Source organism: Abramis brama (genome assembly GCF_963993115.1).
Source record: "Abramis brama genome assembly, chromosome: 16".
NCBI classification, from domain to species: Eukaryota; Metazoa; Chordata; class Actinopteri; order Cypriniformes; family Leuciscidae; genus Abramis; species Abramis brama.
In genome coordinates this window covers 30,424,973-30,451,832 of record NC_139978.1, presented here as the reverse complement: position 1 = coordinate 30,451,832, position 26,860 = coordinate 30,424,973, and the positions used below count along the sequence as shown (strand labels likewise).

At 38.2% G+C, this 26,860-nt stretch overlaps 1 protein-coding gene and 1 long non-coding RNA gene across 10 annotated transcripts in view; one reads left to right on the top strand and one right to left on the bottom strand.

The window, feature by feature from the left end:
- Positions 1-26,860, bottom strand: part of dab2ipa (DAB2 interacting protein a) — a 110,630-nt gene that overhangs the window by 9,055 nt on the left and 74,715 nt on the right. For 3 of the 9 annotated variants that reach the window (XM_084138518.1, XM_084138520.1, XM_084138525.1), the window contains 10 exons: positions 19,983-20,136; positions 16,950-17,048; positions 16,164-16,718; positions 8,715-8,859; positions 7,752-7,896; positions 6,314-6,550; positions 5,761-5,962; positions 4,413-4,591; positions 2,575-3,472; positions 1,108-1,260 (listed from right to left, as the gene is read on the bottom strand). In XM_084138518.1, the coding sequence (XP_083994644.1) occupies positions 1,108-1,260; positions 2,575-3,472; positions 4,413-4,591; positions 5,761-5,962; positions 6,314-6,550; positions 7,752-7,896; positions 8,715-8,859; positions 16,164-16,718; positions 16,950-17,048; positions 19,983-20,136 (2,767 nt within the window). Of the gene's footprint in view, positions 1-1,107; positions 1,261-2,574; positions 3,473-4,412; positions 4,592-5,760; positions 5,963-6,313; positions 6,551-7,751; positions 7,897-8,714; positions 8,860-16,163; positions 16,719-16,949; positions 17,049-19,982; positions 20,140-20,286; positions 20,418-23,628; positions 24,297-26,860 lie in introns of those variants that run through there. The other 6 variants (XM_084138517.1, XM_084138519.1, XM_084138523.1 and 3 more) reach the window with 4 other exon arrangements.
- LOC311098363 lies at positions 19,231-22,122 on the top strand. The gene is made up of 3 exons (XR_014609464.1): positions 19,231-19,346; positions 19,493-19,526; positions 19,960-22,122. It is a non-coding gene; the product is annotated as an uncharacterized lncRNA (long non-coding RNA).

Genomic DNA, 26,860 nt, shown 5'->3' with positions numbered 1-26,860 from the left:
GGGAGAGGGTTGAGTATGTGGGTGTGCACGCTCTATGCACTCCGCCGGGTTCATTATTCATTAAAGAGCAGGGGAAAGAGACGGGCTTGTGCTTCTCCGCTTTTGCAGTGTAGTGATTTGAGCCTGTTTGCCTAAATCACAACACTAGAGAGATCAAGAAGCAACTTTATCTGAAGTGCTTTAGAATTGCACTTCTACTCATCGAACAACATCAACCTGTCTGCAGTTTGACATCCACCGTCTTGACATCAGTTTAAGACAAGATGCCGTGACTAAGCAACTAGATCTGAGCTTAAAATATCCTCACGTCTTGGTTCTTGGGGGAATAAAAACTTTGGATGGTTCTGTTTTTCTTTAGTTTAGAGAGTGAAACTGGTTTAAAATATTTAAATTAGCAATTTGCACTACAGTTCGAATGTTTGGGGTAGATAAGACTTTTTAATGTTTTGGAAAGACGTCTCTTATGCTCAACAAGGCTGCATTTATTTGATCAAAAATACAGTAAAACAGTGAAATATTACTACAATTTAAAATAAATATTTTATATTTAATATATTTTAAAATATAATTTATTCCTGTAATGGCAAATCAGATTTTTTAGCACCATAACTCTACTCTTCAGTGTCACATGATCCTTCAGAAATCATTCTAATATGCGGATTTGCTGCTCAAGAAAGATTTCTTATTATTATCAATGTTGAAAACAGTTGTGCTGCTTTTGACCGACTTAATGTTTCCTTGCTGAATAAAAGTATTCATTTCATTCAACAACAACAAAAAACAAACAAATGCTTAGCTAATGAATATTAATTAGGTTTAGATGATTGGTCATTCCAGGAAGGTTATAGCAATGTCAGCATGGCCTAAATAATATTCATAAACATGTCGTGACGTCACAGAAAGTCCATCATGTTCCAGTGAGGATAAATAGTGAAAGAAGCTAACATATTTTATGAGAGATGATCACCTCTTATAGCACTTATAGCACTTATAGCACTTCCTGTCTGTGTGCCCATGGGAAGGCAGTCTTGAACTCACAAACAGTGAGCCTGCTGGATTTCTGCTGTTTTTCTGCTGCTGCACCGCAGAATAAGGTCTCATTATTACCTTTTCAGTTGGTGTGAGATCCTCCTTGTTTGGAAAGTCCTCCCGGTGTTTCGAATCTGGGTCAATTCCCTCCTGCTCCAAATATTGCACATTCATATTCAGCAGCCATGCAGCAGTGCGGTCCAGCGCATTGGGATTCACAGGGGATGGAGCCTAATAAAAGTTCATTTGAACAAACACACACACACACACACACACACACACACACGCACACACACACACACACACACACGATTGTATCACAATATAGCCATGCTAACATCCAAATGAGAAAGTTGCTATCAAATTTGTTAGTTTTCACTCATCCACAGAATCATGCACACAAACAAGAGCCTCAAAACTTTTCAAGGTGACAACAGCACTCGTGCTCGCTAGAAAAAACATTTGATCATTTTTTAATGAAGAGTCATTCAGCAGACATCAAAGGAACAGTTTGGACAATGCGAGCAGTCATTTAATCACTAGCACAGCGCCTGCGCTCTAGCAATTAATTCTGCTTGTCTGCTCCGTTCCTTTCGCCTCTGACAGCGTTCATCTCAACCTAAGAGCCTCGTTTGATTCTAGCGTTGCACCAAAAGGCTCATTATCCCCCCGAGAGATCTGAGTGCCAAGTTGTTTTAAGGATATCAGCCGAGTGGTAGCTAATTTAGTGGTATCTATATTAGCTATGGGAATGTTGCAACATAAAGAGACAGCCAGGGATGTGATCGGTTTTAAAATACTATGTCTTGAAAACTTGGAACTATGAGAAGTATAATATCTTTTCTTGATTGAAGCAACAATCAATACGATTAGGTTTATAACACTTCTGAAAAAAACAAAACATGAGTGGCGCTAGCCCTGCAAAACTTGTTGCCACAATGCTAGTTGTTAGCATGCTGCTATGTGGTTGATGGGGTTTTCTGTTGGGTTGCTTACTGGCCAATCAATTCTCTGTGATATTTTGATCTCCAGATATGACTCGGATCTTCAATGTAAGTCCATTGTATTTTTTTGAAATTGTATTTCAAAATATTTCATTGTATTTTTTATGAAAAGTTTATTGTCCAGAGAAAAATCAAGTTTATTTGCCTTAAATAAAAACAACATTTGTGATAGCATATGGAGCCTCACACATGATATGTGGAAAAAAATATACATTGTGGCAAAGACCAAATGTGTTTCCTAAGATCTATTCATTCATGGCCACAATTTATTAATTAGTTTGCTTGTTTTAGTTAAATCGAGGCCACTAAATTGAGGGAACACATTATTAATTCATGGCAATGGTATCTTCTTGTTTTTTTATTTATTATACTTTAAGAAAAAAAAAATTCAAAATAGATTTTGATGTACATGTACATGACCTGTACATATTCAAATAATATAATTCAATTATATGACATAATGACATGACAAACTTTTTACCCAAAAGAAAGGAAAATTTCATCAAAAGATGAAAAAAATCTTTTGTCACAATTAACTCACTTGTTTGTGCAGGGTCCGCTGCTTGGATTCTGGACTATCCCCTTTGGAGGACGACGACTGCTGCCTCAGTCTGGTGCCGCTGCTCGGCCAATCAGGAGATGATGACATCATGCTTCCACTGGAGGGGCGGGGGTAAGGTGCGGTATTGAGCATGTTGGGTGGAGTGCGGCCTCTTGTGACGGCCGGAGGCGGCTGGTCTATCCGGCGCTGTGGCCCTGCGCTGTTCTGCCGCGGTACGTTGGTCTGGTGTTGGGCCTCCGTGAGGGACAGCTGTCTGCGGGTGAACTCTCCAGAACGCCGAATGAACTCATCCCCGCTGCTGCCCCCTCCCCCACTGGCCCCCGTGCTGGCCTGGCCCAGGAACGGGTGCTTTGACCCCGCAGTAGCTGCTTCCTCTGCGTTACTCTGGGAGCTTATGGAACTCTGGCATTCAGATCCCGAATCGGCCACCGCACGGGGCGACATGGGTAATCCGGCAGCCATCTGGTACACAGGGTTCTGGAACGAGAGTGGGGCAAGCAGCTGGGACCTTCCCGGGGCGGTCTCTGTGCTCGGTGTCGTGGGGGTCTGACCTGCTCTCCTTAAGGTCGGACCGCTGGGCGTGTTGCCCTTAGCCGTGCGGGTGGTCCACACTCCCGTGCCCTGGCCGACGGAGGTCTGGCTGTCATTGATGGGGTCGCTGAAGGAGGTGTTGGGAGCGCTTTCAAGAGAACGACTGTCCTGCAGGTCCACCATTGACAAGCTCTTGCTGCCGTTAGGGATCTGAACATCTGGCTCGTTGGCCTCCGAGTAACTGGAGCTGCGGGCGGGCGACGGCTGAATCACAGAATTCCTTGTTACAAAAAACAGATCCTTGTTTTCGGGGGTAGGCGAGGGCAGCCGAGTGAAATCCACCAACCTGTCCAAGTGGCGACAGGACAAAATTGAATATCACAGCTGTTCTTTACTTCAAATCAAACTCATTATTTGTCTAGCTTATTTGCATGGCTAATTGATGTGTGTGGTAATATGACAGATTATAGTCCAAACACTGTACTTTGACAAAACATAACAGTACACTAAGTCTCATGACAGAGACTACATTAAAAAAATATGCCTTTGATTACCAAGCAAGAGTATAAACCACCCTGAAGTATTTTGTTTTATTTTTGCACATGAAGAAATGGAAAGTATAAACTATGTCTTGTTTGGTTCTCTCCAGTCAAAGCAAATCAGGATAAGTCTGGCCAAGTTAACTGCATGCATTATATTGCCACTTTCGACATTAACACGTTCAAAAGTTTAGAAGAATGTTTTAACTGTTTTGAACTGATAATAATAATAAATGTTTCTTGAGCACCAAATCAGCATATTAGACACTGAAGACTGGAGTAATGATGCTTAAAATTCAGCTTTGCATAGCAGAAATAAATTACATTACATTACGAAACTTTTGAAAGGTAGTGTACATTTATGCATTCGGCAGAAGCTTTTATTCAAAACATCTGACTGTGCATTCATACATTTTATTAGTAGGCCTATTCGTGTTCCCAGAGAACTGAACCCATGACCTTGGCATTGCTAGTGCTGTGCTCTTTCTATTGAGAAAATTAATGCATGTGTAGATCTGTAATAGACCTGAAAACTAATTATTAAAACATGTGAAGACATAATCAGATCCAATTAATCACCTTTGAAAGTGATCAGTCAAGCAGCAAGAAAAGATGTAGAGCTTTATAAGAGTATTGCTGTGGAAAAGTTTCACCTTCATTTTTACCGTATTCCACAATAGAATGATAAAGATTTTACTAGCTTTACTATCTAAACCAGGCTGAAATTGAAGTTTAGGCTCAACTTACCCTGTGATCTCACTGTCCATGACCATTTTCTGCAGACCGGTAGACAGGCTGCTGCTGGGTAGACTGGGGGAGCCCACGCGCTCGGTGGGAGACGACACAGGGACTCCGGTGGGGTTCGTCAGGGCTGAATTCACGTCCCGCAGGATCCGCGCTAGAGGACCCAGCTTGGTGATAGTACTCTACAATACAATGGAGAATGAATTGTGACTGACTGGATTCAAAGCGCTAAACTCACTCTGGTGGGTTAAAGACAATATATCACTACAGAAAAAACACTTAAAATAAAGTTTAGTACAGGCAGTTTGAAGAAGCAACTGTAACCATTTTATGGTTTCTAGCAACATAGTGCCTATATATTTGAGAGGCCATATTATGCCCTTTTACAAAGTTGTGATTTTGTTTTTGGGGCCTGCTAGAATAGGTGTTAATAAAACACATTATTTTTCATATATTTTACATTGTTGCAGCACCTCTTTTCCCAGTCTGTCAGTAACGCTCTAGTTCCTGTCTCAATGAAGCCCCTCTTTGCAAAAAGCGCAACATGCTCTGATTGATGCAGCCGACAAATCAAGCGTGTTTCGGAAATGTCACGCCCTTTACCATTATTAACACACTACTAACGCAACCAAGCGGCAACCTTCCAACACGGAAGTGACTTAAACTGCAATTCATCGACTGGCCGCTAGAAACAGGCCCCAAAAGAGAGTCAATCCCATAGACCACCCCCATGTTAAAATGCCCAACTTTACAGCAGAAACAAATATTTTTACAGCCTGGTTTCAAAAGTGTTTTTGGTCTATATAGCTAATTTTGCCCTTCATTACAAATGTGAGGGGGTGAATTTTTTTATAACTCATCCGTTTAAATTATATTAAACCTTTGAATTCTGCATAATTAAGGGCGTGGCCACTTGAGTGACAGGTGGATTGCCGCTGCTGTCAGATAACCAACTCCCTTTGGACTGGACTTTGTGCTTTGTAACTTTGCAGACCTTCATGCTCAAACAGCAACATTACAAAATACGAAAGATAATATCAAAAAAAATACGAAAAATACGAAAATATGAAAGATAAAAATGTAAAAAAGCAAAATAGGTCCTCTTTAATCTGATGTGTATTCCTCAGGTGTGTATATATGCTATTTCACATTTCAGATCTTTGATTGTGGCTCATCCAATCAGATTTTAGAGCCAGTACTGTCTTTATTTTATCTTAAATGAAAATCTGTTCACTTTAGATAAACTAAACTGAGCTCTTTGTAATTCATCAGATTCTTTTTCTGTGAGAAAACTGACAGTTATATATATCTTCCCATGAAAAATGATATTTGTTCAAACACAGGTGTTCACCTGATCGAGCTGTGAGACCGCTTCAGACAGAAGAGAATGGAGAGTGGAGAGTTCACGGCCCAGGTCAACATAACCCTCGAAGCCTGCTGTGTTTGAGATGGTCTCTGGGTTGGAGATCTCCAGCAGAAAGCGCTGCATGTTGGTCCATTCATGCTCCAAGAACTGATTCATGAAGGACATGTACTCTTCCTTACTGCCAAACCTATGACAAAAAAAGTAGGCTACAGTTTGAGTTTCCTGATTCAAATGTACCATTTAAAACACTTTATCAGTGTGTTCACATAACTAATCGCAACCACAGGAATAATATTTGCTCATTATGATGCTGATTTAACCATAGTTCAGAGTATGATGCATTAAAACTCATGATCAACATCAATTTCACTGTCATTTCAGTATCACGTCATATGATATAGCTTTTGTTATGACATTCATTTTATGTGTATGATTTAATTCCTTTTTAGTTTTTCATCAACTCACAGTTCCCTCACGAACCCCAGTTTGGTAAAAGAAAAAAGTTCTATCTTTGAGTTCCATGCACAAATTCACTCACTTGGTGAAGTTGGCGAGGTTTTGCGTCACTTTGGCAATGAGCGTGAGTGTGCGGGCGGTGCGGTCGTCTGGATATTCCTGCATGAGGCTGAAGAGTGAGGGGGACATGATAGCAGGACACAGGAAGCGCAGGAAGAGAGACGCACTGATCAGGCGTTCGCTGATGTCTGGCCGTCCTCGGCTACTGCATTCATGCCTCCAGGACGCAAACACTTCTTTGAGCTCCCGAGGAAACACGCTGGAGTGAAAAGACAATTAAGTGATTTGAGTATAAAACAAAAAATCTGTTTAAAAAACATTAAAAGGATAGTTCACCCAAAAATGTAAATTCTGTCATTAATTATTCACCCTCATGTGATTCCAACATATAGCTAAGTCTTCAACAATTCATAGTGACTAAAAATACCAGTATACTGGTTTGGAAAAACATGAGGGTGAATAAATGATGACTTATAGGAGTCTAGCACTGCTAAGTAACTGTTTAGTAACAAACAAGCCCAAAAACAACAAAACTCCCACACAGTTCTGCATTCCCACATTGCATCACAGTCACTGTGTGCATTTAATTAAGTGTTAACAACACGGGACGACATCTTCTCCCACAACACTTTCACGGCTACCCCCTTTAACCGTTACACCCTCCTTCAATTTTCACATCATCGCCGTTAGGACGTCCCCTGCTGTGGCCTCCAGCTCACCACAATCTGCTGTTTAAGTTGCTCTTTTTAAGACAGCACGACATAAAAGATGGCGGTATGACAAAACTGTAGCACAGTTAGACATAACCTGTCAAGATTCAGTCTAAGATAATCCTCAAAGGCAGGAAAATTACATTCCCCTGATGGAATATCATGCACCGGGCCGTTGCAAGAGGAACTAATTTCATTTCTCAGCATGGTTTTGCAGAAACGTAGGTGATGATTGAGGAATAGCACAGTTTCTACGAGGACAGATGGAGACCTCTCACTTCTTATTAGTCTTACCATGCCAGGCATCATGGGCCTTTTGGAGAAATTACAACATTCCTTAATCCTTATTCAGGATCTGCCTCGACGATAGCAGACGATAACCCTTCATAAGTCTTAAAATTCTTGCATGTTTTTATTCAGCATTTATATTAATCTATTTGGTATGCTTATTATTCAAAGTGACTTACATTGCATTCAATTTATATTAGTGCTGTCAAATATGTTAAAATAAAAGTTTGTTTATATAATATATTTGTATATATATCGATGATATAAGTGTAATATGACCACTGCTTAATGGTGAACTATGTTGTTTATTTTAGCATAATTAGAACTCCATATTGACCAATCAGTATCCAATATTGGAACTACCCATTTAAACCATTAAATGAAGCATGTTTCCAACAGAAAAAATTCCCATAATGAGCTGTGAGCAGACGCTGATATGAGAGGCGAATTTGATCTCATTACCAGTAAGAGTTGATGATCTTGCAGAAAGCCAGCTCACAGCACATCTTGAGGTTGCTCTGGTGCTCATGCAGGTCGCTGGAGGAGCACTTAGACGAATCCACCTCACAGTTCTCATCTGACTCATACAGAGCTTTGATGAACTCACCTGGGACACAGAAAGTAAACAATGCGGAAAACCTCATTTAGCACAGACAGCGTGCAGCCTGTTGCAGTATTGTGCTGCTGGTTAAATGTTACAGGTCATTTATAGGAAATAGTACTATTAAAATGGTTTAAAATAATGTACGTGAATAAATTGGAAATTAACCATTGGCTCGTTTTGTAATAGGATAAATTAATCAAACAAAGACTTGGTTTAAAGGTGCAATAAGTGATAGCAATCACTATGTTAAGCGGTCTAAATGTATTTTTATAAATATATAGCATCTGTGGAAGGCGTAGGACCATAAAATGTTTGTTCAATCATTGCATTCGGTCCGAATGGCTTTGGATGGCGATTTGCAGGGAGGGTGGGATCGTATGCTTTCAATGCTAGCAGGCTAAAGTTAGCATTTCCCAGATCACCTATTGCACCTTTAATTTCGTAATGCTCAAAAATAAACCAAATAATGATTGAAACTATGCTGTTGATGTAAGCTTCGACACTTTCTCGCAGACTAAACTTTTAAAAGTAGTTTCTCAGCATCAAACAAGCGCTTTTGAGGGAAACCGAGCCTAAAGCTTTCCCTTCGCACTCGATTGTGTGCTCATATTCTACTTGATATCTTAAATAATTTAACAGAACTTCAAAAACACAGACTACACAAAAAAAAGCAGTAAATTATTGATTCTTGATTCTCCCAAGCATATTTGATGGTCTAAAATCCCTGCAGGAATTGTGAGGAAAGCATCGGACTGCTTTGATTTCAATGACAATTAAATATACATTTCACAGAGACATGTACACAAAGTCAGTGTTTTTACCTAAAGCGTCCTGAAGGTACTTCTGTCCCACTAGTTTCAGATACTCCTCTATAGCTTTAGTGGCCAGTGTGTTCTCACGGAATATGAGATGCTCATTGTCTCCGCAACGATCCACCTCAGACATCATCAGATCTGTCAGAAAGTCCTGAGGGGACAAAACATTAAGATGTCTTTATTAATGTTCAGCTTTTGTTGTCAAACTGTTTGAAAAGGATCCCCGACTGAAACCCCCTGACTCTCATTGGTCAGACAAACAGATAGTCCCGCCCAATCCCATTTGGTTGAGCAAATGTAGCTGTATAAAGCTGGTCACGATGCTTGATAGAGTTTTCATACTTTATCAACATTACTTATAGTTGTCTTTGTATATAAAACTGATAAAAAGAGACACAAATCATGCAGGCTTTTTATACAAGCAATGAAAGAAAAGTTGTATTTGTGTCTGCTGTGCTACTGGTCTGTTGCTTGCATTTCTCCCTTAGTCATCTTTGATCACTCTGTTTTTGAAATCCCAAGTTTTACTATTCAGAACCGGGTGTCTGACTGGATGACCCGGAAAACAGCAAAATCATCTAATAGGCCAGACTCAGGGGCTTTTTATTTGGAGTCTAGGAGTGCCACTATTGACTGAAGACACACAGCAGCTCCAGTCAGAATGTGTAACAGATTGAGAGGGTTATGGATATCCAGCTGGGGAGATGACTCATACTCAGTGATAGCGTATTGATTGTGGGATAATGGACATTGTATAGTTCAATGAAATTTACCCTGGGTCTCATTGCAATATTCTTTCCCTAACTTCCTGTTTTTCTTCTCTCATGATGCGTATCCCATGTCTCAGCTCCGCCTTCACTGCCTCTGTAATCAGTTTCAGCTTCCGAAGCCTACGAGTAAACATGTTAATGATTTGCACTCATGTGGCCCCTGTGTGAGAGGTCCTTTATACTCTGTAGGCTTTATTTAGAGGATACTCAGAGCCCCGAAAATGACAAAAAAGCACCATTAAAAGCAGTTAAGAAGACTCTTGCGCTACACTTCAAGTATTATAAAGCCATACAATATTTTGGAATAATTTTAATCAGTCCTCTGCTGTAGCTATCATTGAAGTCATACATGTAAAGTGTTTTGTACCCGCCCAGTTTAAGGCAGGCACGCACGCACGCACGCACGCACGCACGCACGCACGCACGCACGCACGCACGCACGCACGCACGCACGCACGCACGCACGCACGCACGCACGCACGCACGCACGCACGCACACACACACACACACACACACACACACACACACACACACACACACACACACACACACACACACACACACACACACACACACACAAACAGTTAGGAATTTAGAGTAATGACAGGAAGTGTAATTTACTGAATTGCAATTCTAAGAAATCGTTAGGTAATGGCATTCAATCATCATAATCACCATTATCCATAAAGCTGTCTGTCTGTAAAAACTATAATCCTTCAATCCTTGTCAAATGTTCATTTTTCTTGTTAAAATGACAGTTATTGGCCCTAGTGAAATAAACCTATACCAAAATGTTTTTAAAATAAATTGATTTCATACTAAGTATACTACAAATCCATTAACATATATTACTGACATATCGCTTGAGACTTACTGATTTAATTATAATTAAACTTTATTTGGAGTACTTCTTTAGTGCACAATGCACATTTCTTAATATAAAGCCTTAAATGCATTTAATATCACTATTAGTAAGGACTGTATCTCTGTTTATATTTATTTTTCACTTTAAATTATTTGAATTCCAATTCCTTTGAATTTCAGCACTAGTTCCAGTTCAAATTCAACTCCAAATCAGATTCAATTGAAACTTACCAAGTTAAAAAGCATTTGATTAATTTCAGAATGATAAAAAAAAAAAATAAAAAAAAAAAACCATGCTAAAATTAAAATTACATTCAGCCATTTATAATGTCATTATATAATGTTCTATTGTTCACAATAATTACCATGAATAATATTAGGGGTAAAAAAGGAATTTTTGTTCTCTTTTTGTGTCCAATGAATGATTATTAAATATGATTAGGTAGTATTAAAATAATGATGGTTAGTGCTGGTTTAGGGCTTATGGACCAGCACAGTCTTGCTATTTACCAGCTGAACATACGATCCCACCAGCATCAAAAACACAATCTGGTGACATCCTATGAAAAAAGACAAAGGATCAATGTGAGTGGTGCTGTGCTACTGCTGTCAACAGAATCTCCGTAAAGGACATGGGCGTGTGTGTTTACAGCTGGCAGTGATTTCTGCTGATTTCAGCTCTGGCGTGTGATCAATGATCTGCAGCAGATGTATGTCTGTGTTTTGAGAGATAGTGTCTGAGTCACTATATTGCACGTCTACAAGCACCCTTCTGAGGATTTTGTCTCCTAAGCAGGTGTCCATAACAATCGAAACAGTTGCTGACACATTACACCTTATATAAACAAGAAAAAGACTGTACCGCACAAAGCTCTCTAAACCATTACCGGTGGGATCAGGTGATAAGGGCATATCTGAGCTGTTCTCTTCCCAGTCAGGCAGAGGTACATAGTGGTTATGACACTGAGAGGATCAAATGAGACCCAGTTTCTGGAAAAGCTCTGCGTCTTTGGCAGCAGTCACAGCACTCGGTATTCAATTAGGACGTAAGATCTTAACACAGTGAGCTGCACTCAGCGCCCGCTCACTGATGAGACTTATCCATAGCAGTCTCACTACTAATCAGACACTATCGAGTGCAGTGCATCTTTCTCGGCTCGCCTGTCACATCCCATCATGCCTGTCTATAGCTTAGCACCACAATCTGCACAGATCTGCAAAAAACTATAGGGTTTTATGAAATATGGAGTACTAGTGCAGGTTTTACTGCATACTAGGCAGAACACACTGTGTAATGCGTATTATTTTTTAAGCAAACAATGCATGTGAAACAGTATCCAGCTATAAATGCTCAAGGTAATATTGTTGTCACATGGTCTGATTAGGTTGCATGAGTGGTGCCCAGTTAAAGGTGGGGTAAGCGATAGCCAATCAGAATTAGGGGGCGTATGACGATGGAGGAGAAAGAACGAGTAAGAGGGAGATTTGAAGAAAACTTTAACCCACGTAATCCATTGTGCTTTCACTCTTCTAAAGAAACAATTTTGCTTGGTGAAAAAAACAAAAAAAAACAGGCCTATGCTGTCTCTCACTTCGCCTACTTATACTACGCCCTAAAAGTATGTACTCTTTTTGTGAAGAAAAAGTGCACACTTTTGAGTGTCTAGCAGAAGAGTAGACAAGCTTTGGGACATCTATCACGTCATTCAATTGCGTCTTTAATGGTTGCTCTGTCGCATCCTGTCACAGTAAACTGGCCTGTCAGTCATCTCGTCACAGTCAAAATCCTCCACATTTCATTTCCTACCGTATCGGAGAGAAATGCAGAAGCACGTTGATCTGCAGTAGCGGGACTTTCATGTCACTCTCCTCATATTCATGCATAATGATGCATTTAAAAGTTAATGGCCAAACGGATCTTTATAAAAGTCCACATTGTTAATACAGATTAAATAAAAATGACATTAAATAAATATTTTTCTATCAGGTTAAACTTTGATTAGTCACTCAAACCTTTATCTAAACCTCTCACCGTCATTCGCGCATATCCACCATGTTTTGTAGTTGTTGTTTTTTAACACTTTTTACTCGTGTTTGTAGTTCCTCCTCCAAAGCGCAATGGGTTGTGGGTAATATTAGCTTATAGTGTGCACGGATCCACACTTCGAAAATCCACCGGAAATAGTAGACCATCCGGGGACTTCTGTTCTGGCATACTCTTTTCAACATACTATGCTTTGGGACACATTTATTTTAATACTGTTTAGAATGGATAGTATGAACATTGAGACGCAGGGCTACAGACTTTCATGTAAGGGACCAGAATATCACAGACATTTGAGGGTGGGGTCTTTTAATTTGGCACACTAAGCAAACACTTAGTAACCACCCTGAACACCCTAGCAACAACATAGCTACACAATAAAATTCACTCAGAATGAAACAACTACATAGCAACACCCTGGCAACTGCCCAAAATTATACCACCCTATGAATTATGCTATAATTTGGCTATTTCACAAATTTCTATTTTTGTCATTTTTTAAAAGCAGACAGGTACAATACTCACAGTGTGTGTTAAACTCTCACGTGAGAGCAAAACAATAAATAAAAATCAGCTCATCTGAAATGAAATGATGTAAACCTCAGTCTGTTGTAAAACCTGACACAACCAATTTGTTTTTGTTGCATGTTTATTTTTTCATTAAACACAACCAATAAAACTGAAATCTGTGGCCATCTAAAAATGCTGTGTATTCACATAGGCTCATTATGATACTTATGGTATGTATATGATCCATGTCTCACACATTTCTTGCTATCCAATAGCCTGAGGAAGGGTTGTTAACATTCTGTTTAAGCTTCACGCTTACAGCGGTTTGAGGCAGGCATGAATAAGTAAGCAGTGGCTTGTTAAAATGGCAGTGTGTGCTCTTGAGAGTTTGCTCACCCTCAGGTGCGATCCAGTAATGACCCCTGTCCCACAGGCCCTGCCTCCCTAGTACACAGCCCTGCTGATAAATAATCTTTTAGACTTGCACATTACAGCTCAATTCTTCACTGTGCGTGATCACATGAACCTGTTTGGCCCTTAAACCAATGGCTGAATTAATAAAAGCTGATTAGTATGAGGCCTGACACTTGGAATTTCCCTCGGGACAAACCCTGAGCGGACACATTGGCTCTTTATGTGGGGTTAGAATCGTGAATCTCCCCCCTCCGGCTAACACCCTTTACACAGAATATATAAATACATACATACATACATACATACATTATATATATATATATATATATATATATATATATATATATATATATATATATATATATAAAGATGCTTTAATGCTTTAATGCATCAAAAGAAGTTTGATACATTAAAGTAAAACTGAATCGCATTGGCTTTTCAAAACTACTTTACAAATTTGATGGCTGCTTATTAGATCAATAAAGGTAAATGTCTTATTATGTGACTACACATTATGGAGAGCTCATCATTCTACAATTCAATTTTAAAACGAGATGCCCAATACAGGGTAGATATTATTTCAATCATCTGCTATCAGTACATAATCAAGCTAATTAGTATTCATTATTAAATTCATGCAGACCTGCAGGCAAAGACAGGAAGCTGTGGAATCTAGGGAGTAAGTCAATGCACTATTTACAGTAACCAGGCTTCAGCTAATGAAAGACAATGCACTGGCTGACCAGCTCTGGCCTTGTATAATGAGAGACAATGCAGTCCCTGACCAATCAACTGCTTCATAATGAAAGGCCTTTTGTGGCCTTATTGACTTAAAGTTCTGCTGTAATGACAGACCAGCCACTTTGTTGATTGTCTGAAAAATTACATAATATGTGTTCTGCAAAAACTGGCATTAAAGAGCTTGAATTGTGCGATTTGATGAAAATATGTAAAAAAAAAAAAAAAAACAGATTAGGGCTGCTGAAAAGGACAGAATCAATTTTTCATTCAACACAACCTGGAACATAAACACCAAAAAGCAGGGTGATTCTCGTTCGAGCACATCTAAACACAAGACACATTGTGCTTCGGGGTTGCATTATTACATTGCACAGACTCAAATCCCAAATAAGCCCAGAGTGACGCTCAACAATAATGCGATCGCATATTCTAGAGAACTGGACGGCACATTGTTGTGCGGGTCCATTATGATGCAACAATGCCTCGGATTGGCGTCAGAGTGCTGCAGCAAAAAAGCAATCGCAAAACAACTCTTTTCTCGCAGCATTTGATCAATAATGACAGATGAGTGACAAAGCGTCAGACGGTGGGCTTTTGTGTGTGATGTCAGCTGATTTATGGCGAGTATCAGAGCTGTTCGTACTCAAGTTAATGAGGGCAATCATAGCGCTCAGCACTCCCGTGATTAAATGAGGGAAAGCGGGCCACGTCTCTATTATTCTTCTCTGTCAATGACGTTTTTCGCAGTTGGACATTTGGTGGCGTTTAGAGTAAAGCCTAGAACGTCCTGTGCTGTTTTTTTTTTAGTAACACTCACAGCTGTTCAAATGCTTCAGTTTTAGAAAAAAAAAGAAATAATTCTTTCAAGACACATCTAAGACAACATCCAAAATAACATACAACTATTGAACTCAATATAGCACAATGATTGTTGAGTCTTTTATCTCGACATCATGTCACCCTCTCGTTCGCTTGCCAGCAAACAGCATCCGTCAGAGACTATAATTAAATAATCTTCCTAGAATACAGTCAATCAACACGTCAACATGAAAATCAAGAGAAGCGTCAGTTCTGGCAGGTCACGTCAGTCAAGCTCGCATCAGATGACTCTCAGCAGATCCACGTCTACCTGCATAGGAATACGACACCTATCACAACATCCCTATATATAAAGCCCATTCAGTATTATCAGCAGCTTTATCACGTTGCTCAGAAGCTAATTACCCTCCTCCATCCCCAGCTCCTCTCGTCCAGTCGGGACTTGGCCTTTTGATATTCTTCGAATCAGACTAATTATGTTGTATGTTAAATGATTGAATATTAAAGATATCTGCAAAACATTTATGTTGGTTCAGTTCTTTTACCCAAAGGGGGGGGCTATCGCTGTTCTCCATGCTCTTATCCACGCTAGGCTGCATGAATGGGCAGGGAGTTCTTGCCCAGGTCAGAACAGAACCATACTAGAGCTGCACGATATTGAAGAAAAATGCGATAACTACTTAATGCGATATTCGATATGCGATACGATAAAGTGTGTAAAATAATCTTAACCTACATATGTGTTTCACAATCTGTTTTTGACAAGAAAACATCACTACAACTTCTGAAAGTGAACAGCAGTGTTTTACTGTAGCATAAGAAGTGTTATTTTAACATCAGTGTAAACCACGGGGTTTAGGGTTTCAGGTAGGCCTGAAACTGAATAATCAAATGTTAAAATAAAACACTGCTTAGTTTTCACTGTATGAATTAAATATATACTGATTCTTATTAAAGCTACAGAAGTTATTTAGCCAAGAGCAGTGAGTGATTTTCTCTTTGTCTTTTTTTCATGACCCCAGTTATTGCAAGCTGTTGCCATATGCATATCAATGTATACATTTGCGCTGTTGCGATAATTTCGATATATTGTGCAGCCTTAAACCATACCAATACAAACTGTATGAATTGTCAATCATCTTTGACGATAGTGGTCTTGACAGAGTCAGTTTACTTTGAAATAATGGGCACCATTAAGAGCAGGAATGTGCATTCATAAAGTAAATGGGGGTTAATTTTGATTTCAAGTTGACTTTAAAGAGACATAGAAGCATACAACGCAATTGTCTTACCTTGGCCTTGCCTGTGCTTTGTAAGATATGGACAAGTGCACAAGCCATCTCTTCTTTGTTCTTCACACTTAAAGCTGGCTCCAGCACTGAGCACATCAACATGTAATTGTTAGTAATATACTCTGCAAACTCCTTGTACAGCTCCATGGGAAGGATGCTCATGCTCTGATATCGGGATTTCATTCGGACCATAGGTCCCGGACTCTTTCCTTTGTTGGGATTCGGCGTGCTCACGGAATACCATTTCTCCACAAACTGTCGCCCGGTGACCGCTGCCATGGGGATATTGACCAGGCCCACGTAATTATTTTTGTCCTTCTTTTTCTTTTTGTCTGTTTCCTTGTAAAGATGCACGGTGATACTCTTGACTGAGGGCAGGTTGTTGAACTCAAAGTGTTCGCCCCAGAAAACGTTGTCCGTTTTGAGTTTGCAGGTAGTCCGTGCATATAATGTGTCATCCAGACAAAGTTCACAGAAGTATTTTTTCTTTGCCGGCAAGTCCTTGGCTTCGATAATCCAACATTTCAGCATGTTTTCCACCCGACGGGTGTTATCCTGTGGAATATGAAAAAAGAAAACACTGCATGTTACAGTACATCGACCTCTGCAAGCTGAAGAAAGATAACCCCCGTGTGTACTTTAAAAAGTTAAGCCGGGTTAATGCAGAGAAGTCGATCAGAAACAGTCAATATGTGAGACAGGATATATGAAAAAGTAACATGCTGACTGGCTTAAACCTCATCTCGTCTAGGATTACACAGGATTCAGATGAATCATCCAGTTTACCTTGTTGGGATGCACAGCACGTCTCAAATTCTCCATCCATTTGTCTCTCTCGGCAGCCGATCGACATGAGAAGCATTTGCTTCCTGTTGAAGTAGTTACCTGCAATTACAGATTACAATTGTTACAATTTGCAGATAAGTGCATGAAGTGAGCTAGAAAGGAATGTAATGCAGATCAGGCAGATGGTGGACATGAGCAGAGAGATCTACAGCACTCAAACAATGAAGCGTTTCCCAGGGGTGGAGAACAATTACATTTGAAGAAAGAATAAAACTATCAAATAGCCTAATCAGACAGAATGCACTTAAATCAAATGCATTTGCAGGATCACATGTGATATCAGAGAAAAGTGAGACAATACAAATATTCTTTTTAATATCAAAAATTCAATCTGAAAAGACCGTCTGTTCACAGTCGGGGCCAGGTGCTATCTGTGCCTGACTCCTTTTGTATTTAAATATGCATTTAAATTTTATTTGAAATAAATGTTTAAAATAAGTAATCACAAAAAATGAAGTAATAAATATTAAATAAAAAGTAAATAAAATTCATTCATATTCAAAAAGGTAAAAATAAAGTAATATTTTAGTGATATATTAATTTAAATTATACAAGAAATAATAAGTAATTGTTGAATATAATTAAAAAACAAAAACAAATGAAGCAATTGCGAAATAAAGTAATATTTAATTTTGAATTATATTTGAAATACATATTTAAAAAAGTAATTGCAAAATGTAATACAATTTAGAAAAATTAATATGGGCAAAATTAAGTATTATCTATATTATATTTTTAAATAAGTAATTGTAAACCTACAAAAATAAATGTAAATAAAAAATAAGTAACTGCAATATTTAAATTAAGTAACCGCTCAAAAACTGCTTTTATGTAAACAGGGTTGCTGCATATTTAATTTTAAATCAAACGTAATACCTTTTTATCTCTTTGAGACAATGCACACAGCAACAAATTTTAGGAAAGTTTTCTAAAAGTCGAAATAATTCTTAATTAATTTGCCTTCATTCCCATAATACCTAATTAATGTCTTGCAGCATAAATTGCTTGGCTTCATCGCTGTCATTAGTTGTTGCCAACCATCTCCGAAACCGGTAAATTCACACTGTCATTTTGCTCGAATTTGCCCACTCTCTTCTCCCAAGCGACTCCCCCTCCCCGACTCATAGTGAAGCGCGCACTGTGACGTACTACGTAAAAAAAAAAAAAAACGTACGTTACAAAGTCAAGTTGCGAACTGGGTAGGCTACTACCAAAGACTCAAGTGCTACACAGCCTAAAAGCACATACTTGTATTTTTCGATCCGATTCAAGACTCACCTTAAAATGTAATGTCTAGTAGAAAAATACTAACATTTAAGACTTTTTGTGATATATTGAATCGTAGTCCAATTCAATTTATAATTTTGACTGTTATAGTTGTAGTTTAAATGACTGAATAAACAGAGCAAACAGCATAGTCCATAATGGACCTCTGGCTGACCCCAGCAGAACTCCTACTAACTGTCAGTGTCTCATTCTTTCCAGCTGGCGTCTGGTGCAGTGTAACAGTCATCAACTCCATGTGAACTGGCCTCTCGATACTCACCGCTAGTGAGCAGAAAGAGAATGAGAGGAGATGTTCAGACAGATGAGACAGGCTCTTTTGCACCCTATCGGGCAGGGGATGCAAAGAGACAGGAAGGCCCTTCTGGTCTTAAGATCTGCATGCTGACGCCTGATTCAAGTTTACGGTCACCAGGGGCGAAGTGAGGGGGACAGAAATGTCAAGTGTAATACCATTTTTTTTTATTTTACTGACTGGTTTTATTTTTTCCTATCTCTTGCTTTTAACTGGCTAAGGAATCAAATACAGTGCTGAACAAAAAACAATTATTTGTAGTATATAGTTACTATACTGTAATAAAGGCTATGTCGATTAGCACTGCATTAAACATACTTTATTGTTATGAAAAACACACATAAACCATATACTGTCGCAAGTGTGTGTTTATTGTTTTTAGGTTTTATAAGTCAAAATGTTCCTGTTTTTATTCAGCTACAGTGATGACTCCTTCTATGACTCCATTTTGGACTTTCTGCGAGAGAGTGCGCCAGAACTCCCACCACACACCAGCTTATTGGTGGAGAGGAGACGTGATGAAGCCAATCAGTATATAATATAAGGATTATTAGGAGGCCATGATGGATAGAGGCCAATGGGCAGATTTGGCCAGGATGCCAGGGCTACACCCCTAATCTTTCGAAGGACATCCTGGGATTTTTAATGACCACAGAGAGTCAGGACCTCGTTGAATGTCTCATCTGAAGGACGGTGCTTGTTACAGTATAGTGTCCCCGTCATTATACTGGGGCGTTAGGACCCACACAGACCACGGGGTGAGCGCCTTCAGATTATGATTAGCTTGTTGTTTCAATGTAGCCGTTACAAAGTAGCTTTGAAGGTATTTTTGTGTGTTTTTAGAGCTTGACAGCCCGTGGAGCAGCATGAACATTCTTTAAAAATCTCTCTTTTTGTGTTCCAGAAAAAAACTATACAGGGTTGGAAGTGCATGAGGGGTGAGTAACTATTACTAATATAAAAATATATTATAAAATATTATAAAAATGTACATTTTATTTTATTTTAAACATTTGAAATATTACATAAAAAATAAAAAAAATTTATTTATTTATTTGAGGTGAGTTACTATTCCTTTAAGGAAAACTGCATGCAGACACCAGATCATAGTTTTCTGTGTCTGCACCCTGTGACCTTGTAATTGTATAAGCATCTGGTTTAAGTGAGGCTTCCCTGTAGCAAAATCATCCAGTAACTTGACCCGTGGCCACCCAATGATTTAACTGTGTTAGCTGCTATTTTCAGCTAACTATTTGATCTCAGCTAATGGCCTTGATGAAGTTTTAATGGGCCTTTGCTGCGTGCTATTTTGAGACTTGTCGGACATTAAAAGTCCTTTTCGGAATTAATACAGAGCTGTGGCTTCAACAGGGCAGTGAGATCAGCCGACTCACCTCAAAGCAGAAATCCTGTCCCAGGATGCTGCTGTGCACAGGTTTGATGAGCACTTCCTCCTCCATGCTAAGATCTAGAGCTTCTACTGCACTGCTGGGGCTGAGCAACGATTCGTGAGACCGCGATTCCTTCAGCCTCGGCATCAGATGGGATCTACTGGAGCGAAACAGGAAGAGAGGAACACATGCATCAAGGTTTCTTACAAGCATCCAATAGAGCCAAACAGGCATTTGTAGTTTATTAGAAGTGAGATGCAATGTGAACTGAAACTAGTGAGCACAGCAGGAGCTGCTAACTTCTCACTGCTCAGCGGTTCTGCTGCATCGCACACAAAAGCCAAAGCTTCCAGGCCTCGTCACGGCATACAGTATCTGACGAAGATCCGAGGGGCGGCAGCCTGGGAAATGATGAGGCCATGAGCCATTTTCAGCAAGCTGTAATGAGCCATCAGAAAGTAGCGTCACTTAATTGGAAGTGAGGTGTCTCTCACATAGGAAATGGAAAACAAAGTTGCCCTCCAGGTGGCTGACCTTCACTCGGATGGAAATGTTTGAACGAAACCACCGAGGGCTTGATGAGTTGACTAATACTGCCACAAAAATTAAAAAGGAAGTAGCACCCATACACAAATTAAACGGTGAAAAGGAAGTGTTTACTGGAAGTGTGACTTGTCTTCTCCATGTTTCCTTAGGAAAGAAAATGTCTTAATTGTTTCTTTTAGACAATAATGAGATTAGGAGAGAGAGCAAATGGAGCAAATGAAGTCTGCTGTCTGTGAGAGTTGCTGTGAGAGACTCACACCTAATCCTTCACCTTTTTTGTATGACTTTCTATGACAATGAGCGTTTTGCTGTCCATTGGTCACACCTTAATTTAGTCATTTCTAGTATTCATACTTTGCACGTGACGTCACAAGTACTGGCTGGCGGGCAAGAACGTCGTTCTCCAGCAACGAAACCCAGTAAACTAATCAAGGATCTACGTTATAACGAGTCATTAATGTATTTTAACTTATATGTTTCATATACTAGTATTTAACCGAAGCTATAGATTGTGAAATTAAACATTTCTAGTTGTTAGTGTGTTTTTTATAATAAATAAACAACATATTTGAGCTTCAAACAACTACATTCTCGACTGAGAAACTCTTATAAATACATTTCGTGACACAATAACAGTCGTATTTTAAAAATGTTGCGGTCTTTCTCCTTTGCTATTGACGCAGCTCAGACTCATCTCGGCAAAATTCATTGAAAATGAATGACTTCCGGGCACTTTGCCGCTCTCGCCGGTGGCGGTGTGAACGCACAGTAACAGCTGTCGTCTTTTGCTAACAACAACAAAAGTGTGTGATAGGTTGTTTTGAGGTTTGTGATATCTATGGTTTTCAATGAGAACCAGAGATGACCCAACAGTAGAGCTATTATTTACGGAGGAATTATTACTGCTCGATTATCATAAAAAACCTTGTCTGCTTTACACAATTTAGCTACCTTGGAGTTAATCCTAGTCCATAGTTATGCAGCTAGCTCGCTAACAGACTTGATAGCTACTAGAAAGACCTGGAACTACAGGACTCTACGTTGAAAATACCCGTTTGTTGCCCGCCAGGTATCCATGGTAGTCATGTGACTGCAAAGTATGAATTGCATTAGTATTCCATCCTTCTCATGAGTATTTCATAATTTTTGACTTTTCAGTGCGAGTTAAATCTCTTTTTTGGCTCATTTTACCTGTAAAAAAATACCTGCTTATTGCTTAATAATTATGCACACCTAAATATAAGGCGTTTTTCACTTCCAGCCATCCTTAACAATCACTTATAAATGATTAAATACAAAATTAATAGTAGTTATTAAGATAGATGTGGTTTGAAATTGGTCAAATGTGCTTGAAAAAAATAAAAATCCTGCCAGTCCTGCCAATTACGGTTCAGTAGAGCCCAGAAAGGAGGAAAATGTGCAACCGAATAGATTATTTTTATTTTTTTTCAAATGAGTAATTAGATAATGAGTTAAGATAACAGATGATGGAATTACAAAGCCTCAGAGACACTGCTGCTAACAGAAATCAAAGATGGCAGATCAAATTATGAGTTCTGAAATTGTAAAACAAGTAAAAACTCCCTTGGAAAAATCTAAAAAAATAATGGATCTTTTTGGACATTTCGAATGTACAGAGCATCAGTCAAGGACTATATAAAAAAAAACTCATCTCAGTCAAATCTCACAGGAAGATGACCAGATTATCTTCCTGTTCCTCTGTTCATTTTTCCTGACATGTAATAGATAAGTCAAGCAAGTGCTTCTCTGGTCCTGTGTGCTTTTAAAAGTTTGACGAATGACACACTGCGGACTGTAGGCTGATATTAAAACTCATGTGATGTCCCTCTAGCGACTCTTGCCAGTGGTGTCAGCAAATCCACAAATGACCCGAGGCGAACATATGTTTGCTCCAAACATTGACTAAAATGACAAGGAATTGTCTTTTATGCATTGACAGAATGACCGATAAGTGCAACAAGGCTGGAAAAATATGTGCTTCATAACAAGAGAAATTTCTATAGACCCTATCATTATTATATATACAAATGAAACAATTATTTTATATATATTTTAAGCGACTATAGCACAGGAAATAATGGACGGACGGATTGCTAAAAGCCTCAAACTTGCATCATCTACATGACCAGCACACTCCAATGAATGCTCTTGTGTAAACTGCTAAGCCACAGGCAGCTCCGAACAAGAAAGTAGAATTGTTATCAAAATGTTCTTTCTGGAACATTAATCACTGAAAATCACCTATTAGTAGGCATTCACACCATTAAATAATGCATAGGTCAAGTAGACAGCTGCATGGGCACAAACTTGTTCTATTTGACCATGCATGGGCTCTTCTAATCAGAGAGAGCTAGTGATGACTCATGGGAAATGTGGAGCAGTGATTTACACAGGTCGAGTTTGAAAAAAGAAATTGCTTCATTATATTAAAAATCTTTGTTTTCTTATCAGCTTAACATTCAAAGAGAGAACAAGTGTACAATGACAGAAAATCTCTTCTTGGGTTGTTTGCGCTTCTTTTTAGAAAACAAAATGATGTTTGTATACACTGTTTGCATAATGGATTAAAATCCAAAATCTTGGATTTAAAAAAGGAAATTACTAAACCTAACCCTACACAAAACCCTCACAGAAAACATTCTGCATTTTTACATTTTCAAAAAAACGTCATTGAGACCAAAAAATGCCCAACAACGTAGGAAATACCTGAACCACACACACACACACACAAACATATATAGAACCTCATATTTGGACCTCACTGAACATTGAATTTATTTTGGGGACTGATACTGTATTGCTTTATTCAGCTTTATATCTACATCATGATCAAAAAACAAAATAACCGCAAGGTATTCAGACAAAAAAAACAAAAGCTCCGTTCCGAGAGCCCATTACAAAATAAAGAAAACTATTTGGCACGGCATGAAAATGAAACAACAAACTCTATTGCAGGTTACAGTCCAACATTCCAGCTAATCCGTTAATCCCAGCAAACCCCGTGTTAGTAACAATAATTTTCACTAGAACCGCAGCCATCAAGATTATAGAAACAGGAAGAAGAAACATTTCCCAAACTTACTTTTTACTATTCTGATTCAGCATGGTCCCAGAGCAAAACAAAACAAGTCCAGAGGCTGCAAGAGAAGCGAGCCAGTGCAATGATTATTCTTGATTTTTCTGCAAGATATCAGACGCCAAGGCTGGGAAACCGTGTTCACTGTACAGCGCTCTGCCTAAAACATTCAGAGCGAGGGAGTGCCTTGGTCTCCAAGAACCCTGGGGAACAATCTGTTGCATCTTGAACACACCCAAATCCATTTTCAAGGATTTCTATTTAAAAAAAATACTGCTCTCGCTTTCAGAGCAGGGATTTTCCGATCGTTGCTGCAGTTCTTGTTGAGTTTACATGAAATATTAAGCTTTAAAAAGATATAAAGAATCATAATTATCTTATGAATTACATAATTAAAGGTTATAAAACCATAAGCAATCAGCAATTGAAAGTCTCCACTGTCTCACTGCACTAAAAATCCTTATAAAAATGATGCCAACAAACAGCCAATTATTAAAAAACACTTCCAAATAGGTTTTTTTTGAAGTATGTCTTCATGAGCTAATAATAAGGAAGGAAAGAAGGATAGACAGCAGCAGATTGTGGACTCCGCAGACCTCGCATGCTGTAATTAAATTCATGTTGTGGAGTGCAGCCTGCCGTCTGTGTCCTACAGTATATCTGTGGTTGACTGTGTACCGTGTACTCCGCCTCCGAAGGTTCCCACACTCCCCAACAGGAAGCAGTCCTCCCTCGAGATCTCTGCTCCAAATAGGAAACGACTGCCAAGGAAACCAGCAATACAAGCAAGATTTTTAAGAGAATGACAATGGCTCAGTCAACCTGGCATACAGTGCTGTTTAATGGAAACTTTCCATACTTCCAATATCATTTATACCTCCAAAGGTCACACGCACATAAAATGCACTACTTTTCAAAAGCTTAGGGTCAATAAGGTTTTTTCTTTGAAAGAAATGAATACCTTTATTCAGCAAAGATGCATTAAATTGGGAAAGACATTTATAATATAAAAAATATTTCTATTTCAAATAAATGTGTGTATCATTTGGTGTTTACAATACCCTTATTTTTGAGGCTTAAATAATGAACAAGTTAAATTAATGAGGATTCTAACAGCTAAGATTTCAAAAGCTAAAAATTGTATTTATTTATTTATTTGTTTGTTTGTTTTACATACTGAAGCCCAATTAAATGTGGAAATGTTTTTTGGCTACATACTTGGAATATACAATGACAAAGTATTCATATTATCCATTATCCCATAAGGGCAGTAAATACACAAGGTACACATCAAAACAAAATAATAAAATAGCCTTAGTGTGAACTAGATCAGCCAGCTCGTGTAAAAAAAACAATCCCACTAAACCACTCATTTTATAATCAGAAAAACATTTGGGAGCTCAATGAACAAAGTAATTGTTCAGCATCCCATAATACCCTGGTACATATCTTATTACTGCATTTCAACAGCTATGTTTGTGTTCACAGATGAATAGTTACATAATCTCAGCACTATCGATGGGGTCACTCCTAAAACCCACAAAGCCTCTTTTCAAAGAAGCGTTTTTGGGTGATTCTTGGGGCATGGAATGTTTTTTAGTTTTTTTTTGGGAGAAAGTTGGAGATAAACAAAACAAGTGTCCTGGACGTTTATTTTTAAAACATATGGTTTCTCTATAGTATTATCGTTATAGTTGTGGTGTAGACATTGCTATTCTTTTATATTTAGAACGATTTTTAGAACTATATATTTTTGTGCTTCATCATCCTTGATGCCAAATAACAAGACTTTTTTTAAGTCAACACCAAGAATTTAGCCCATAAAAATGCATGTATACAAATATAAAACAATTACACCAATTTAAATAGTTTGGGATAAAATATATCATATCACACCGCTGTCACATGTCACAAGTGTTGGGTGTAATGCATTACTATTTAATTACAGTAATTTAATTACTTTTTGAAAGTAGAGTATGGGATTAGTTTGAATTTTTCTGTAATTTAATTACAGTTACTTTTGATGTAATTGCACTATATACTTATAGACTATAGAACAATTCTATATATAAAAAAATAGAAGATTTAACAAAAATGTTACATCTAATGTTTTTGACGAGCCTATATGTTTTTGTAATTGTAACCTTCTCCCTTTAAATTACTTTGGTCAGGTCAAGAATAATTTATGCAATTTTATATAATTTATTTGAAAATTAAAAGAGCAGTTTCAAGTATATCCTTTTATAGTTCAGCTGATCAAGATGATATGGGATTTATAAAGTAATAAGTAATGCAATACTTTTTTGGAGAGAGTAATTAGTACAGTGATCTAATTATTACATTGTTGAAGACGTAGTTATTAACTAGTAATTAATGGCTTTTTTAGAGTAACACTGCATGCCACTGCTTGACATTTCAGCTACTACATTTCTACCCAATTTTACCAACCCACAATCAGCAAGGTTTTTGATCGAGCAGAAATTACTGAAGCTCTAAAATGGTTGTGTAGAGGGAGGCAATTAAAATGGAATGGTATTTCTGCACTAACCATGGTGAGAATTAATCTGCTATGTGACAAGGTTTTTGAAATAGTCATGAATTTTGAGGGTCCTTAAAAATCCTTTACGCAACTTCTGATAATGGCTTTGAATTCATGCAAAGTGCCAAAAAAAAAAAAGTGTAGAACATGATTATTTATTTTGTCCTCAGCATTGCACATTCACACTTCCTGATGGAAAAAAATCAATGTGACTAACACGTTTTTCTATTGAATAATCTGGTTATACACCTAAAGTGTTACTTAAAAAAAGTTCTACATTTGATTATTAACATTTTCTATGTACAGGATATCGTACAGGAAATCGCCAAATGTATTTATAGTTTTGACTCTTTATTGGATGAGCCATTATAAAATGCAGACAAATACAAATCTGTGAGCTCACATTCTACATGTATTTAATGCACAGAATCTACATCTATAGTGCCTCAGTGGTTTAGAGCAGCAAATGCATCATTTACTGCAACAACTGTGGTGGAAAAAGGGCGATTCTGAATGGGTAAAATAATCTATATCAAATTACATTATTTGCATACTAATAAATAAACTACTTAATGAACAAAATACTGTTTTTTTATCATGTTTATCATTTATCATTCTTTTACTAAAAAAATAGAGACCGCGGAGTGATATGTGAAACTGTAACATAGCTATAAAGCAAATTTGAACAACAGTCAGTTA